Here is an 18421-nt window from a genome sequence, read left to right as displayed (position 1 = left end):
CGTGACCGTCGGCCAGTCTTCACCATGTACGGTGACAGTTATTTTCTGCCTTTTAACTTGCCGACATGCAATGTTTCATTCCACGGTGAGTTTTCAACTTTACTGAAGGCGCTACAATACAATATGCAATTTTCCTTACAACTTGCAATGCAATTATAACTCCGAAGGATGTTAATTTGTAAAGAGTGTTCGAAATACTAAGGAAACGTTAGCAGATCGTAATAGATGTTCGTATTTGACAACTTTAGATGCCTCAGGAGTAGAATGGTTTTGCAATTTGCAAGGAAAGTTGCGTAGTGTAACAGCGCCTTGAGATTGTTTCGGAAAGCTAGTTAAATTTCGATGTAACTTGCAAACATGTAATGTTTCATTGCAATTGCGAGTTGAAAATAAGGGTCATTGGACGGAAGAACGGGACAAGTATCGTAGTTTTCAACATACCTTTTATAAGGGCGGAGACATTGATCTTCCATCCACGGTCGGTTTATCATTTTTTCTGCTTTTTCTATCATTTCTTTATCCTACAAAAGACAAAAAACTTGTTAAATCGTGGATCAATCTAACACTTTTAAAAGCTTTCTCTCCTAACTGAACTAATTTTATTTATACCGTATAGTTCTATCAGTTCTAAATTGTCCTTCATGGAGGTCCAGTAGGGGTCATCCCGTATTGATGCAGTGTTACTACAGGAGGAAACCTGAACTAAACTGACTTTATTTATGCTGGATAGCTGTATCAGTTCTAAACTTCAACCAAACTAATTCTAACAATTCGAAAAAGCTGGGACTTCAGACGAAAAAGGTCAGCCGATTTTGAAAAATCTTAGATGCGGGGTGTTATAAGGCGGTTAGTAATTTCATCATCACCTTCATCCAAGGATGTTCCAGAGCTTCTGAAACCGTGATGCATTTTCTGTGACCAACAGTAAGCAGTTTTGTTATAAGATCCTTAGCTTCACTGCTAACATTCTTCCAGAGGTTGTTCGGAAATTTATACGACCCTTCTTTGACTTGTTTCTCCAATGGGTTATTTGCCTGCTTTGAAAATAAAGAAGATCCGGAAAGTCTAAAAGACGTTAACTTTTCATTGACGTACTCCAATTTTGAAATGAGGTTAAGCTACCTCCAGCTTCATTACAAATCGTGTTCACTACGTGAATTTGAGTAAACTGAAGTATATGGCATACCAAACATATAGTATAACTCCCAGGCTCCAGCAGTCACACGATTTCTTGTAGGATCGTTCTTCAGGCTACGGGATTAACATTTTGGTAGCGAGGTAACTTGGTGTACCACAGAGTGTTTCCATATAGGAATTCTGATCTAAAAAATTAATTGTTATCATTGAGATCTGTAACAATGAGAAATAACTGAACCTAAAACGTTTGCAGAATGCGCTCTGCTTTCGTAAAACGAAATCACGGACAAAACTCGGAATTGAGATTATAGTGACTTCCAGGATTTGCTGGCAATGGTCACATCGAATGGTTTCTTCAAAGACAATTTAAAGGGCAATTTAAACACAAGTTCAATACACAACCGACACACACCTTTATAAGCGTTTCATCATACGAGGAACACAATAAAACATTTTCTGGCTAAAGAAGAAAAAGTTAAATTATGGTCGTTAAAGTTTAGGATATAAAGACAGTAGTGATAAATAAATTAGGGCGTGCTTACCTTCCAATCCCTGTTAGTGATGCCATTTTCATGTAAATGCTAAAAATACGAAACAGTATGAATAAAGTTAGTTTAGTTCAGGCTTCTGCAGTAACACTGGATCAATAACAGATGATCCTTAGCTTGGTGTCATTAAAAGCTCCAATCTCTTCGTGATATTTTCCATAAACTTTAGTCATCGCCTGTGAATGAAATATTCCAATTTGTTTAATTCATTCTTCGAAGGCTACACATGGCTACATTCGCGCTAAACGACATCCTCACCTGAAGGCACATTGCTTTCATAGTTGGTTTAGTTGTCAATAGGAATCAGTGATACAGATCGTTAGACAACTCGAGCCTGAAAACAAAATAGAAAAGTCGATCGAATCTTGAATGGTTTCATCCATGATTCTATACTTCTCTACTACATTCTGCAGGACAAATAACATTGCGTGAACTGTGCAGCAATATAGAGAATAGGGGGAAGCCAGACAGAAAAGCACATGGAAAGTAGTTTGAATATTTGCAAACCCTGATAGATAAATGTCGTGGACTCACACATTTGTTATCGGCCTCCTCGTCGTTTTGTTCCAACAAGACTCTCAAATAATAGTCACCTGATAGCAGAGATACGTTACTGAGTTTGATTCCTATCGAGGAATAAGGGGGGACGCTTTATGAAGAACTGTTAAAAAGCTAGAGCAGTTAGGCTTATCACTAACCTATTTCAGTTCATCAGCTAAACATTCATACAGGACTTCAAACTAAAGGTGATTCCAAAAGACACGTAGTTTCCACTCAGATCTTTTTCCATTGCAAATGCGTGCAAATCAGATTCGAGTGCCCCAGAAGTTCCTCTCGCGTCTGTCACATTGAAAACATAGAAATTGTTTCATACTCTTTTACGAGAACAGTTTAGAGAAAGAGGTCAGGACTATTGAATTTGTCTTGTTATACTCATAGCGACAAGAAATCCTCCATTACATTTCCATTTCCTATATTTTCAACGGAAACTAACCTTAACTTCGAGACTCACCTTGTAATTCCAAATCAGGTTGTACGCTGTCAGATCTTGACTGAATCTGTAAAAAAGATCCGCTTAAATATCATTGCTTTTTCATCTTTCAAACGACTAGAACATTTTCCCATTTTCTTAATATGAACACTTACTTTTAATAAAAAACTGGATTTAAATTCTCACATTTTTCCTGGATTTGAATCCTATTTTTGTCCTCCAATGCGAGAGATATCCTTCAAGTTGATTCCTCAACGTTCCCCTCGTTTTTCCAGAGCTCTAAGACACAAGTATAGCACGTGAAATAACAGGCTTATACGTACATGCAAGCATGCATTATGAAATTTTGGAACACGATTGTTGATTTAAAACGTACTTCTGCAAGCTTTACATTGTCACGAATTGATAAACGATCTTCTTCAGTCTCTGGTGGCTGAAGGAAAGATAAAAACTTTCCAACAAAATTGTTTCTTTACAAAAAGGTTTTACACTTCTGAATGAATTACCATTTAATTATTTCCTCAGTGGGGCAGTTGGCACAGTTTAAGGATGAATGATGGAGTTTAGTTACCAAAGCAGTTGATACCACTTAGTCATGAATACGATTGGTTAGTCAGAATCACCTCAATGGGTTTATGTAAATAATGGCCCTCGCAAAAAAGTTTTCAAAGATTTCTTACTTCGTCAGGGCTTTCAAGGTAATAGAGCAAACCAGCAGGCTGTGAAAATCGTATTCAAATTTATTACATAATTGTTTATGAACCAAAAATTATGAACAGGAAATCTCGCATTTAAACTTTCTTGTATATTTTAGACATTAAAAACTATAACTACTTTAATACGAACATTATTCTCGCAAGTAATGCCATTGCTGTTGGATGATGCTATGCCAACAATAATGATTATAAATTACTTATGGAGTATGCTTGTTAGTCTCAATTGAACTATTTACAGATGGCTAGTATATAGAGGATTATAAAATCACAAGTTTTAAGATGAATCTGAGAATGTTGCTAAAATACAACTCAGGTCCTGCGGATGGAATAGAGGCTATACCTCTGCAACAATTTGTTAATTTATCACACTAATTCGCACCTGTTCAATAGCGAACGTCTATCAGTGCTTTGCGTAAACATGGCCATGCGTAAGCGTTTTGGTAGAGCGCCCTCGGCAAGCGCCAGAACTTGTATTTTTGCCGCGGTTTCTTCATCAGCTTCCTAAAGTGAAGTTCTAACTAAATATTAACAGATGATTTTAGGCACTTCACACGATGCAGGAATATTCTTGAGGTTTTAAAGGGTCTTAATTTCGAGTGGTATTATACGCACTTCAAATTCAAGCAGGGAACAGTTGATGGAAAAATGAGTCAACTGTACGTCCTCAGTGACAAGAGCATTGCACCGGCATCGCAAAAGCGTAGGTTCGATTCCTGCCGGAGGATCTATAGTTCACTCATTTTTCCGTCATCTGTTCCTGGCTTGATTTGAAGTGTGTATAATACCTCTCAAAATTAAGACCCTTTAAAACCTCTTAAATATCAACTGAACTAATATGTACATTCATCACGGCTAAAAAAATGCAGAGCGTTATAAATGACGTTCGTCAAAGGCAGAAAATTCTCAATGGATGAATGAATGAATAAAACGTACCTCGATTATCGCCTTCAGAACCATGCCAGCACCTTTCACAATTGTTGTCGACGGATGCTGAAATTGTTGAGGAACGAATTCAAAACCACGATTGGTAAGAACCATTAGCGGGGCAATAGTAAAACATACATAAGCGAAGAAATGGTAAAATTGGTACTATTATTTAGTTTTGTCGTAAACCTACCTGGAACAATCGATAAATGCAATGACCCATTTCTAGACAAACAAATAACAGACTTCATGAGTTGCTCCTATGCATGGGTCAAGCTAGTGGACGTGGTAAACTTCACCAAAAAGGTAAAGAGAGAAAGGCTATTTAATCAACTCTCAACCTCAGTCAAAGAGCCATAAACTACCAAGAAGACAAGTTGAATGAAAAGTTCCTCAAATTTCTTTGTAGCATACCTGCAACTTTCTCCAGTAATTTCCCAAACTGTTCATCATCTGTTGTCTCACTAAGAGGAATATGCAATAGTCGATTTATTGTAACAGACTACATGAGTTGATTCAAAATATTGGAAGCAATCACACCTTACTATTAGTTTAACATGAATGTTCAACTTCACCCCCGTATTATTTTAATATATTGCAAAGCAACTAGAACAAACCTGTAAGGAGGACACAGAGCAAACGTCAGAAAATCAAGCAATCCACTTATAACTAAAACCCCAGTAGAACGAATATAGAAGAAAAGTTTTCATGGTTAATCTATTTCTTGTGTTTAGTTAGAAAGGTAGTTCAAATTAGAAAGGCAGTTGCTACGAATCACTTGCTGGGTTTTGCAAGGGAATTTCTCTTCCAAAACAAAGCTATATACATACAAGAGGGATGGAAAAATAAAATGCAAGGGTTCAGCATAGATTATAGGCAACCAACACCGCACATCTTACAACATTTATCGTGAGAATTTCCAACAAACTGCTTAGAAATTTTTCAGAGGATAACAAAGAGCTTTTGTTTATCTGTTCTTGTCGAATGTCATAGTTATCGTGCGTTGGCTATATAAAAAACAGAATTGGTTTCGATAAAATTGGATCCTGTTAACATTCAGATTTCAAAGTTGGCTGAGTTTATGTGGATTGCAAGTTAAAGGGGTAACACTAATGACAGTGACAGATTTGGCAACATATTACCAGGAAATTCATCGTTAAAGTGTTGGCGCTTTCCTTTATACGGAAAAAACGGCCAGACCGGTCCTATTGTTGATCTCGGTACAGACAGATTACTGGTATTTTAGAGTGTTTCAAGAACTCTGCGTTCAAGTATATCGTTACTTGCATCTGTCTAGCTCGGAAATTTCGCAACTATATTCTTAACGAAATACTCTATTTTAAATTTAAATATGACCGGTCTGACCATTTTGGCCGCTTAAAGGAAAGCCCTCTCTTTACCTGCATCAGAGCACACAGTATGTCGACAGCGGCGTGAGTCACGGCTTCATTATTCCTCTTCAAAGCTTTCACAGTTTTCACACCAACCTTCTCATAGAAGCTGTAAAAACAAAACAGAAACACGGTCTAGAGAAAGTGAGCTGGTTGAGTAAACAGCGTGTGTTGTGGTTAAAGATAAACGTTTCTCACCTAGTGAGCGTTGTGAAACCTGCTTTGGATCCAACCTAATGTCTCAAAGCGTGAAACAGTGCTTCGAGATCTTTATCTGATATTTTGTTTTGGTCTCCTGCAAATAGACGAAACATTTTAACTATTTTATGTATATATTGAATACCTGTGAAGGTAATAGCAGTCAGAATATGTATATTTTAGGGGTGAACACTAAATATATTTATTGGCAAAGATATACAGTACCTTCGTGAGCAATGAGCATTGTGATGGCATTAATGATAAGTCTTTCTTTATTCTCCGGGAAAAGTCCTTACAAAATATTTAAAATCGTTTGAAATATATATTGGAGTTTAAAAGACTTAATATTCCAGCCGTACTTCTGGCGAGAAAAATTCAAATCTACCATTTCATGGATTCGGACCCAGTCAACTCAGCAACCAGAGTTACCGCAGCGTAGTCCCTAGGCCTCTTAACGTTCCTTATACGCGGCGAGGCGGGAACTGAGAGGCCTAGAACAAAATGTTTTGTATTTTGGCTATTTTGTCCCCACTTTCTGTATTGAGGTCAGTTTACGATCCACGACGCGGTTAACTGGCCTTGTTCGACGTCGCTAGTCAAATATTTGCTTGAAATAACCTACGGGATATTAATTATACTGTCAGGACTTCGAAATATCCATACAAACGTTTCAATGTCATTTGCTGTCGACGCTATCGACTATCAAGTAAACTCGAGTCCGTGCGTACATGGTTATGATTATAATAAGCTTCAATCTGCCAATTTAAATTATTCTCGCTTCCTTTATAACGATTATTGTTGTAAATCTAGGTCAACTAATGCATACTAAAATAAGCAGAAAACTAACGTGCGTATGAAAAACACGTGAGTGGAAAACAGCCTTAATCCAGATTTTGACAGAACATTAAAACTCAGTAAAAATGCAATAATATTCTCTAAACAGGATTTTGTCTGCAGAAAAGTACAAAATAAGAAATTGTCAACTTACGTCTTGGGTGACTGCATGAAGTAGACCGCTGTAGGAAATATTGCAGTTAAATCTCTACACATCTTCGGTTAAATTTCCTGCAAGGAACCAGTAATAAGACAATATAAGCTTTTGGAGATATTTCAAAAATTTAAAGTGAAATAAAAAGAGAAATATTTCACCTGGAGACGCAGCGAGGAATTTTAAATGACTGCTTTCTACTTCTTCGTCAACAACGTTATACAATGGACCCCAACGATAACCTTGAAAAATATATCATCTTAAGAAAACAATTCTTCTTTTGCTGTATGTGATGTATTGGACTGACTAATAGGAATACCTGACGAGAAGTGTAATTGTTTGTGTGTTATATGAGATCCCATACGTCAGGAGGAGAATGAAATGAGGGTTCGTATTTACGGCAATCATAGCAGTGCGAGATTTTAATCAGGAAAATTTTGACCATAATTTTCGCTCAATCATCTATGAAAAAGCGTACAGTACCGTCTCTTCGTTGGGGTCGTTTTTACACAAACATCTCCATTTCCACTGCCTCTAACCCCGTGTAGCTAACCAGCCAATGATATATCCCTAGATTGAGTGAAATACAAACATTCAGAACAAGAAATATTTTATATAGCTTCATACAAAATCTGCTTTTTTAAACTACCTGTCGGAAGACGAGTAATTTCTCAGCTGACCGCTTGTGTATTCCAGCCCGAACAACTGAGGATGGTCTCGATAGCTAATTATTGAAAATATCTGACAGAAAAAGAAGTTTTAAAACTATGATATACTATAATACACAAGTCTTAACCAAACGGTATATTCTGGAAAGTAACTGCAAAAATAAAACTATTTTAAGTCGGCTGGATACTTTTTTGCAATTGGACATGTTCAAAATGGAAACGTGAAATAAAAAAGATGATAAAAGCAGTAAACTTGAATCCAGGTCAGAAGACATGGAGTGTTTGGAGTGTTTGGAGTGTTTGGAATGTTTGTTTTTTTTCTTTCAAGGTCTGAGATGAACAATTACTGGAACTGACATGGAATGTCGCATGACTTACTGAGCTAAGGGGATGAAGGCTGACGATGTTGAACATATATTATAGATAATAGTTTATAGTTTATTATATATTATAGTAATAGAGTTGATGTTCGCGGGCATAAATGTGTTTTTGGCCCTCCTCGCGGAACACATTTTAACCCTCGCTACGCTCGGGCTAAAATGAGTTCGAAGTCGGGCCAAAAACAATTTATGACCGCGAACATCAACTCTATTGTTATATTATTATCACTATAACATACACATGAGTATATACAAAATTAGTAAAATACAATAATTAGTAAAAGATTTGAATAAATATAGTTCACCTGGTGCAAGGCACTTTTTAATGATAACTCCAAGCTTATACTTTCTGGATAATTTAATACATTCTAGGGTTTAATGATCAATATAGGGATAAGTATCATAAAATTGTTTGGCTGTTGGGGTGTATAAACTATCAAAACTACAAAATTATATCCTGTCAAAATTTCGAATTCTAAAATAATGCCGGGTTTATGGTCATTTGAATTGCTTGCTACTTTTATAATATGCAAAAAAGTAGACGGTAGACACTGATTTTAAGTTCAAATTTATAATATTTCGAAAATATATTATGCATTATTAATTATATAACATACCTTGAATAAATTTGAAGTTTTACATGATTCAAGAACATTTTCATTTGTATACCGAACTGTTTCGCCTTTGGATTTGATTCCGTTCATTAGTCAAAGTACACTTCAAGATGTCGGGCTTCCCTTCAAAATTGTCGAGGCCTGGGATATGACGGTGCTAGTGCTGTGTCCAGCCAGGTAAAAGGTATTTCTGGGAGAATATTAGAGAAAAACCCGAAGGCGTTGCATGTTCATTACTCCAGTCATCGTTTAAACCTTATTGTTGCCAAAGCGTGTTCAATTCTTCCAGTGAAAAATATGTTGAGTCAGGCACAAAATATCGCCAGCTTTTTTATCAGTTTCCCTATCCGCTCACAGTATCTAAGTAAAAAGATGAAAGAGTTTGGTTTAACCCGTAACAAGCTCGCAAAGCCTTCCACGACACGATGGGTAGAACGAATAAGATCCCGCGATGGTTGTTTGGATGCATTCAAAGTTATCTACGAAACACTCAATTTTATGCAGTTTGGAGGATCGCAGGAAGGGCCATTTCCTAGATTAGCTAGTGACGCACAGTCTCATTTCGCAACGTGGAGAAATTTGAATTTATGGCTGCTCTCATTATCACCCAACATGTTCTGGATCATACTTTGTCATTGACGGTCCAATTAAAGAAGAAAAAAAAATCGATATTGCGGAATCAATAAAACAGATTAATCTTTTAAAGGATGAAATGGCAAAACTACGTGCCTCTGTAGATTTATTCCACAATGAATACTACGACAAGCTGGAATTAGCTAATAACCTCGACGTGGCTGAGTGTTTTCCCCGGGTATGTAAAGCTCAAACAAAATGTGATAATAATCGTACCAGTACAGCAGGTGGTTACAACAGATTATTAAGAGTCGTGCATAGGCCACGTGATAACGAAACATTCTGAGCTCATCAATGAACAATTGTAAAGGTTTTATTGTAACTCATAGGAAAACCTAAGGATATATTTTGTAAAATCTATTATATTACGAGTGTCTTTCCTAAGTCTACCGACCCTGAATTCCCCACGCTATCGTCACCCTGTAATAAATAAGTAACGTTGCAAGTCCTCACCTTCAACCACAAGGATTAAATTACGTAATTCGAAGTGCAAAATTGAGATTACCGGTTTCTAAGTTTACCGGTTTATAATGCTCAGTATTTAATAATCCGTATAAGACCAATTTATCATTATTATTACTTGACTTACGGATTCATTAAGTTTATCCTCGTCTTAACTCAAAAAAGTTTTCAAAGGACTTGCATCCAGAAGGGATTTACCAGGAACAGGCTAAAATTAAACAGATGTTGAGATTAATGCACGATGATGATTCGTGATCTTAAAATTGCTACCTTTTGAAACTCTTCACGAGTTAATAAGCCTTGACTGTTCCCTGTGAAAGAAAAATAGGTAAATATAGTCATATTATAATATATATTTCCTCCATATTGCAAAGGTAATTTCGCTTGCCTTCAGTTTCTTCCTTGTGTAAAACAGTGTCTTTGGAATCTGGTACGACATCAATCTGAAACGATTGTAAAATGAAAAAGCTAGTCTAAATCAAAGATCTCTTTCTTTTCTGCTTCCCCTGCCAGTCATGTTAGTAGCAATATAAGGGATGGATAGTGAATGTTCTTGCACGAAATAAATTTCATGCAAAGCGAGTTTGAAGAGAAATTCTTACCATAAAAGCGCTTGGTCCATATCTCGGACTACGACTCAAATATCGAGTTCGTTGAACAAATGCCGAACCAAGATTCAACTTTTGACCGGAATCTTGTAATAAAATCGACGAGGGTGAAGATCTGCCGTGTTCTGTAAGCAGCATCTTTTGTTCTGCGCTGTCTAAAATGTTGGCAGATAATTTGTTCATTTCGTAAATGCGCGAACAATGGCCGATCTGTTTTAACATTACAAACCTGACTCCTTGAATTCGGTTTTCTTCATTTCAACATCATCCCGGGTATCTTCAATATTAGTTTCCTCATCTTCTCTACACGATGCGAGGCGATCTTTGACAAGATCTACAATCAATGTACGCTGTCTGTGCTCTTGCTAAGAAGTTCTGTTGTAGTTTCAAGGCGTTTTCTGGCTCCTTCTTTAATGAGTTCGGCCGATAAATCATCTGAAATACAACAATATCAATTTGACATTCCGCCAACGGAATGCCCAACCGAAACATTGAACAGGTTTGACCCATCGTTGACCTTACCAAAGAGTTGTTTTGGAATTAAACTTTCATAAATCTCAGTCTTTCACACCGCTGGTCGTCACAAGATGTTTGAGTCACAAGATTTCTGTACTGAGCCTACGGTACCAGTGGGCTTTAAATCGCGGGTAAGAAGGTCAGATGCTTTGGTATCGAATTTTGTGTTTGGCACCTGGCTAGAATCATCTGCACGAGTTTTTCTATCAGTTGAAGAAGCCTGGAAATGACAAATACGTTCCTAAGAGCTTTCACTAGAAGAATATTAAAACTTGGTCGCTCTTGCAAATATATCTATTGAAAATTCAGCAAGCAATCCCCCTGGCAATAGAATGACATGTGGACTTACTTTCGTAATAAATGGCACGAATTGTTTTCTTAACAATAGCGGACAGTTGACAAACCAGGATGAAATGACATTATCAGCAAGAGCTACAGTGTATTGAGAGTATCTAAGGTGAAACATATCAGTTCGTTTATATTTTAATCATTTTGACAAAACCAATAATAAAAAGTTTCAGATGTTATCGCGTTGAGCCAACTTCGATGATTCTGTGTAAGGCAAACATATTCCAAAGACTTGTTTCAACTGGATCGCTGTGAAGTTTTGTAATAAGCACAAAGCTGTTACAATGCGATTTAAACGATTTAAAAGAATGTTACCAACTTTTCGCCGAATACGATTGTGTGTTTACACAACCTAGCTCTCTTTAGGGGGTACATTGATATTTTGTAACAGATTTCATAATTTACGTAACTTCAAGAAACATACCAGAGGGAAATTCTAGCAGTGGTATGGCAACTTGAGACGTTGGCGAAAGTTTAGTAAACTTTTCCAGATATTGTGGGAGCAGTCTAAGGACAGAAAATTTAGTAATTATTACTTAAAAAATCATATATTTGTGAAGGAGTATCTCGCATCACAAGAGACGTTACGTTTAGGCTGGAGTTTATTGAAAAACGTTTCTGTAAATTCACTGAGCACATTATCAAGGCACGATTTCAAATATCTCCAAAGAAATAAACTTCTAAAACGCTGCAACTACTTAAATCAACTTCATTCTTACAAAGTGCTAATGGAAATAAAAAAACGTCTCAAATTCCAGACTATTTTAGTAGCCATACCTTGCCATAACTGAAGGCATTTCTAACATACATACGGTGAGACAAGATACGCTTAACGTCGCGAAATGAACAACCAAGTACGCATCAGACAACACTAGACGAAATATATAACAACGTTTAAGCAAGAACAGACAACCGCTGAAAATAAAGTCACGCAGATTCTTACCTGTTCATCTTGACCAATAAAAATGTGGTACGTACACAGCTCCGTTAATACCTGCACGTGTTACAATAAAATATCCAATTAAATCATTAGTATGGTATGATATAATTATGGTATGATATGCATGGTTATGGTATGGTATGATTTCGTTATGGTATGGTATGGTGTGATATTATTATGGTAAGATATGGTTATCGTATGGTATGATTTAGTTATGGTTAGTTATGGTATGATATGATTATATGATATGATTATATGATGATTATATGATATGATTATATGATATGATTATATGATATGGTATGGTTATGGTATGGTATGGTTTGGTAATAATGTAAGATATTATGATATATGCAAAAAACTGATTGATAAGAACCGTACTGGAAAAATTCTAGCGTACAAATGAGGTCGGCGCATATCGTTAGGAACACGAAATAATCCAGGAAGAAAATCGTAATTTGAAACCTGAATGCAAAGTAAAATTTTTAGTTCATGATTTTGGTGTGAAAAGTACACAACTTCACTTCCCTTCCCATTTTAGAGAAGACTGTAGATATTGAACGTAAATATTGCTTTCCAGAAAGTATCAAGTTTTTATCTTGCAGTGCCTCTGGAAAGTTCCTCAGAAGAACATCCAACACCTCCCATTCCAATTCCTAGAAAATGAAGAAAGTTGAACTTCAATCGAAACTTAATGCCAGATGATATATTATGATAGAAAAGTTTACCTGTTGTAAGCACACAAGAATAACATTCATCGCCTCGCTGTAAGGCAGTGAAACAATCCCGTTTGTCTTATCTTCTGCAGAACTAAAACAAAAATGAGAATGTATTACGCAAACAAGAAAAGGAATTTTGGAAGCAGAATACCTGACATACGTGGCACTATCGTCATTAACCAACATTTTCTTTCAGAACAAACAAAATACGAAGTGAATTAAACTTTTCTACTTTTGTCTTGCACAAGGCCTAGACGTTGTCAGCTCGCAGACTGAGGAAACATTGAAGAATCTTTAAGAAAACACAATGTGAGACATCATAGAAAAATCGCGAGAAATAGAATTGAATTTGCCTTACCGAAAGCCGTATTTCCGATGCACTATACGTCCGATAGCCATTGTCATAATGAGTTTTTATGTGGTACACTAATATATTGAATATTCGTTCGGCTCGTTCTTGAGGTTTACGAAACAATTTCATCTGCAAAAATAGAATGAAATTACTGAAAGAGAAGCAAGTGTGGCATTAAATTACACTTATTTTTGTTCACGAAAATAACTTCATCACAATGAACGAATATGTGTGGACAATCTCTGCATGTCCTTCATTACCTTGAACAAGCGTACTAATCCTAATACAGCCTCCTTGATGTCTTTCTATGCTGTTTCATCCTGAGGCTGCAGCAACAAAGACAAATTACAGTGATTAGATGTAATTTTATGTCTCTAGATGTTCCTACATATACCTTGCAGTCTCTATAATTACCTTACATGTTCTTTACATGACGGCTTAACGTATCGTTTGAGAGGATCAACTGGACAGTGGCAATCTGGAATTGATAAATGAAATATATATCCTTTTACTTCACTGATGCGTTTGCATTCACGACCCCCGTGTAAAACGATCCAATTTGCGGATATATAGTTAGGTTCAGGTCAGGAAGCTTTCACTGATAAGAAAGAGTTTTCTATTGAAGTACAGTATCAGCTCATCACGAATGAAGAGGGAAATTGGAGTGGAGAAATGAAACCGTCTGAAAACGATTGTATTGAGTACCTTCTCGATTATATGCAAAACATCGCAAACTTTCGGTGAATCAGAGGATTCAATAACATCGACCAGAAGCTGGACAGCTCGGATCCGCACAGAAATATCCCGATCTTTGACAATGTGGTCTAAATGTGGCAACACTGAATTCTCAAGTATTTCTTCCTGTAAAAAACAAGGAGTTATAAAACTAGAAAAAGATTCATAATATCGCTAATGTCTAGAAAAATGGACTAAAATTTATTCAAAGTACTAAAATTTTATACCTCATATAGTGGAGATAACGTTCCTAATATGTTACAAAGCACATTTAGAGCTTTAATTCGGTTGGCCGTCCTCTCTTCACATCTAAAAAAAAATTCCCATTAGGATAAGACTGAGGCTACATAGAAATACATCACGAACTTAAACAAAAATCAACATACCAAAATATTACATTTTTACATAACAAAATATAAAGAAAAAAGAAGACCACACACTTGAAGTATTTCTCCACCAAATCTTTAATATTTTCAAACCAGTTTTCGCAGTAAGGATGAAGAGACTGGGAACGATGAGAAACCAGGAGAATAACTGAGGATTACTGCAAACAACGACATTTCATTTAGCTGCAAACAACGACATTTTATTTAGCTAAGTGGATTCCGTTAGATCTTCATATATTTTATTAATTTTGTCCTCAAAGAAAGTCATAAAATTGTTAGCTAGATTCTCATCAGATTGGCACACAGGATATTGAGAATCAGGGGTATAATGTAGTAACTTTCCAACGGTTTTAAATAATTTCTTTTGGTCACTCCCATTATCTCTAACAATTTCAGAATAATAACGAGTACGACTTTCTATAATAGCTCACTGACACGGCGACATTGCTGACTGTATTTTAGACGATCACAGGATTGTCTTGACTTACGCCATACCCGCTCGAGTTTCCTTCTGATACGTTTTTCGTTTTTAATTTGTTCAGTGTACCAAGGTGCAGCTGGACGAATAATTATCTCTCTGGAAATAAGTGGTCATGATGATCCAGAATTTTGGGCAGCTCCGAGTTGTATTGGTTGACTTTCGCACTTATATCAGCCGTGTTCCCAGTGTTAATCGGAGATAGCCTAATTTCATTAAGGAACGAGTCCATATTGATTGCTTTAATTTTACGTGACTCCACGACCCTTCTCTGAAACAATGGTTTTTTAAAATTGAGTTCATATGTAACCGTGTAATGGTCAGATAAGATGGATCATGAACGTCAATAGATTGAACAATATTTTCCTCATGGCGAGACAAGATAAGGTCTAACGTGTGACCAGCAAAGTGTGTTGGTTGTTGTACACGTTGTTCGAGATTAAAAGAATCAACAAGATTGAGAATTTTTTTTGTTGTTAATTCCACTTATCGTCTACATGGAGGTCGATATAATACGATTATATTTAGAATTTGAGATGACACATTGATTTGCATACCCATCACTTCGAAAGACTTAATATGTGAGAACATTTTCGCCGAGTCCAGCTTGACTTTTAAAGTGTTGTTGTATAGTATACCAATGCCTCCCCCTCTACCTTGTTGTCTCGAGATATTGTTAAAGGAGTAGCCCTTCGGGGTGAAATTCCCAAAAGATATATGATCAAATTTGTCAGGGTGAAGCCAGGTTTCTGTAATCGCAAATATATCAAATTCATTCTCAACCACATAGTCTTTGACTAAATTCGCTTTGTTCCGAATAGACCGTCAGTTGAGAAGACCAAAAGAACAAAGCTGAGTAACAGCTGTATCAGGAGTGTTGGCAATGCCTGATAAAGGAATATTGATGAGATTGATTCTCTTAATATAATTTCTGCCATATATATTTACAGGCTTTGGGACACGGTCCGTGATTCTAACAGGGATAGCTTCCTGATGATTTGCAGGATGATAGTGATTGTATAGTGTGGCGGTGGTGTTTGCAAGTAGGTATTATAGCAAATATTCCTATAGGTCATATGGAACAACCAACCTTTCTGTAGATTCAACTGCCCAAGCATTGAACTAAGCTCCTCAGGATTATTAGCGGGTCGAAACGTGTTCATCAAACGTAACTGCTTTCGATGTTGAGACATCTCATCCGACTATTATTATCAAAAGATTGAGGACCAGGATTAGGCGAAACATCCACACACATTGTTAGATCCTGCTTGAAGGCTTCGTACACAGGACTAGACTAACAAATCCATGTTTCGTTTCTTTAGCAATCGCAAATGAGACTTTGTATTTAGATTCAAAACCAACTCGTTGTATGTTGACCCGACATCGAAAAGCAATATCTCCACAAATACTCAAGGTTATGCCATCCGCAGCCAATCCATCCAAATCCGTGCAATTAGTACTCTTAAATGCCATATTAATTGGTCGAGATGTACGAAACTCGTTAGATGAAATAAATATCATAAAAAATATATAGAGCTGCCGACCAACCGACATATTGGTCGTGAATTAAGCAGTACGAAAACACAATATTCATTTCCATACACCAAAAGATGGTGATTCAATGATAACATCACGTTATCAGCTTTAGAGAATTTCTTTAAAAACTTGTTTAACGAATCGGATAGAAGCAAACGGGAACGAGAAGAAAAGAAGTTGTGAAATCATTGTAAGTGTGTTTAGTTCTATTTAAACCCGACAACTTTACTTGTTCAGGGAAAGACATATTAGAGTTGTTTACTAGTAAAAGCTATGTACACACACCTTGGGTGGTGGTGGACAAAATATTGAATCATTGGTTATTTTTATTCTAGATCACTAGCTGCCTGTGAAGGAACATACAAAATTTTACTAGAATGCTACAAAAACAGCTGGATTGAAGGTTGTCAAACTGAAATGGTCTCCCAAGTGGCAAATCGATTGCTCGAATCCTACCATAACCGTGTTTCATTATAAATCTGTGAAAAGGATAAAGTAAATTAAATGAACATGGCCGTTCAGCACAAGTACTTGTAGTCGATTGGAGAAGACAATTGTCTCCCATGCGGTAAATCGATGGTTCGAATCCTACCATAACCGATTTTCATTATAAACTTCGTCAAAAGAAATACAGTAATTAAATAACCATGGCCATTCCCCATAAGATCTTGTAGTCTAGTGGCTAATGCAATTGTCTCCCAAGTGTTAAATCGATGGTTCGAATCCTGCCATGACCTTTTTTCATTATGAACTTCGTGAAAAGAATAAAGTAAACTAAATAACCATGGCCGTTCAGCACAAGACCTTGCAGACTAGTGGCTAAGACAACTGTCTCCTAAGTAGTAAATCGATGTTTCGAATCCTGCCAAAACCATTTTTCATTATGAACTTCATGAAAAGAATGAAGTAAACTAAATAACCATGGGCATCCAGCACAAGACCTTTTGGTCTAGTGGCGAAGACGATGGTCTCCCATGTGTTAAATCGATGGTTCGAATCCTACCATAACCGTTTTTTCATTATGATCTTCGTGAAAACGATAAAGTAGATCAAATAAACATAGCCGTTCCCCGAAGACTTGTGGTCTAGTGGCCAAGACAATTTTCTCCAAAGTTTTAAATCGATGTTTGGAATCCTGCCAAAACTATTTTTTATTGTGAACTTCGTAAAAGGATAAAGTAAACTAAATAACCATGGCCATCCAGCACAAGATCTTGCAGTCTAGTGGCGAGGACAATGGTCTCAGAAGTGGTAAATCGATGGTTCGAATCCTACCACAACCGTTTTTCATTATGAACTTCGTACAAAGGGTAAAGTAAACTAAATAACCATAGCCATCCAGCACAAGACCTTTTGGTCTAGTGGCGAAGGCGATGGTCTCCCAACTGTTAAATCGATGGTTCGAATCCTACCATAACCTTTTTTCATTATGAATTTCGTGAAAGCGATAAAGTAGATCAAATAAACATAGCCGTTCACGCAAAGAACTTGTGGTCTGGTGGCTAAGACAATTTTCTCCCAAGTGCATGTTAAATCGATGTTTCGAATCCTGCCAAAACTATTTTTTATTATGAACTTCGTGAAAGGATAAAGCAGACTAAATAACCAGGGTCATCCAGCACAAGACCTTACGGTCTAGTGGCGAAGACGATGGTCTCCCAAGTGTTAAATCGATGGGACGAATCCTACCATAACCGTTTTTCATTATGAACTTCGTGAAAAGGATAAAGTAAATTAAAAACCATAACCGTGCAGCACAAGACCTTGTGGCCTAGTGGCGAAGACGATTTTCTCAAAGTTTAAATCGATTGTTCGAATCCTACCATAACCGTTTTTCATTATGAACTTTGTAAGAACGGTAAAATAGATCAAATAAACATAGCCGTTCACCCGAAGAACTTGTGGTCTAGTGGCGAAGACGATGGTCTCCCAAGTGTTAAATCGATGGTTCGAATCCTACCATAACCGTTTTTTATTATGAACTTCGTAAGAACGGTAAAATAGATCAAATAACATAGCCGTCACCCAAGAACTTGTGGTCTTGTGGCAAGACATTTTCTCCCAAGTGTTAAATCGATGTTCGAATCCCGCCAAACTATTTTTATTATGAACTTCGTGAAAGGATAAAGTAGACTAAATAACCAGGGTCATCC

General features: G+C 36.7%; 1 protein-coding gene and 4 long non-coding RNA genes across 8 annotated transcripts; all 5 read right to left on the bottom strand.

Moving 5' to 3' along the window:
• Nucleotides 1–310: 310 nt before the first annotated feature.
• On the bottom strand, nucleotides 311–1711 carry LOC114543383 (calcium/calmodulin-dependent protein kinase type II delta chain-like). Of its 4 annotated transcripts, none has more exons than XR_003690014.1 (5): nucleotides 1680–1711; nucleotides 1550–1597; nucleotides 1187–1322; nucleotides 867–1037; nucleotides 466–521 (listed from the first exon to the last, which is right to left on the bottom strand). XR_003690014.1 is itself a non-coding variant. In XM_028562383.1 (3 exons), exons 1-3 carry the CDS (start codon nucleotides 1132–1134, stop codon nucleotides 333–335), a joined length of 372 nt encoding a protein of 123 aa, XP_028418184.1. In that variant the 5' UTR covers nucleotides 1135–1196; the 3' UTR covers nucleotides 311–332. The 4 variants fall into 4 exon arrangements, 2 of the variants coding, with proteins under 2 accessions (XP_028418184.1, XP_028418185.1); XR_003690015.1 differs by having other exon boundaries at nucleotides 867–1034; XM_028562383.1 differs by lacking the exons at nucleotides 1550–1597; nucleotides 1680–1711 and having other exon boundaries at nucleotides 311–521; nucleotides 1123–1196.
• Nucleotides 1712–1820: 109 nt separating this feature from the next.
• Nucleotides 1821–2234, bottom strand: LOC114543382. The gene is made up of 3 exons (XR_003690013.1): nucleotides 2220–2234; nucleotides 1944–2019; nucleotides 1821–1861 (listed from the first exon to the last, which is right to left on the bottom strand). It is a non-coding gene; the product is annotated as an uncharacterized LOC114543382 (long non-coding RNA).
• A 493-nt stretch (nucleotides 2235–2727) lies between these two features.
• On the bottom strand, nucleotides 2728–3092 carry LOC114543381. Its single transcript, XR_003690012.1, has 3 exons — nucleotides 3053–3092; nucleotides 2863–2955; nucleotides 2728–2743 (listed from the first exon to the last, which is right to left on the bottom strand). It is a non-coding gene; the product is annotated as an uncharacterized LOC114543381 (long non-coding RNA).
• A 4001-nt stretch (nucleotides 3093–7093) lies between these two features.
• Nucleotides 7094–7584, bottom strand: LOC114543386. Its single transcript, XR_003690017.1, has 3 exons — nucleotides 7543–7584; nucleotides 7377–7463; nucleotides 7094–7135 (listed from the first exon to the last, which is right to left on the bottom strand). It is a non-coding gene; the product is annotated as an uncharacterized LOC114543386 (long non-coding RNA).
• A 10-nt stretch (nucleotides 7585–7594) lies between these two features.
• LOC114543385 lies at nucleotides 7595–9817 on the bottom strand. The gene is made up of 4 exons (XR_003690016.1): nucleotides 9778–9817; nucleotides 8559–8915; nucleotides 8247–8309; nucleotides 7595–7634 (listed from the first exon to the last, which is right to left on the bottom strand). It is a non-coding gene; the product is annotated as an uncharacterized LOC114543385 (long non-coding RNA).
• Nucleotides 9818–18421: the final 8604 nt, after the last annotated feature.

This window comes from Dendronephthya gigantea, unplaced genomic scaffold (genome assembly GCF_004324835.1).
Source record: "Dendronephthya gigantea isolate DGI-Jeju-01 unplaced genomic scaffold, DenGig_1.0 000447F, whole genome shotgun sequence".
Classification (NCBI taxonomy): Eukaryota; Metazoa; Cnidaria; class Anthozoa; order Malacalcyonacea; family Nephtheidae; genus Dendronephthya; species Dendronephthya gigantea.
Note: the sequence above shows the minus strand (reverse complement) of the source record. Positions and strands in the feature narration are given on the sequence as shown.

Bases quoted from the DNA above. Each gene is read 5' to 3' on its own strand.
- LOC114543383 (XM_028562383.1), bottom strand. The intron at 522-866 runs GTGATGATGAAA...TGTCTTTTGTAG, and splicing joins TGGAACATCCTTGGATGAAG to GATAAAGAAATGATAGAAAA.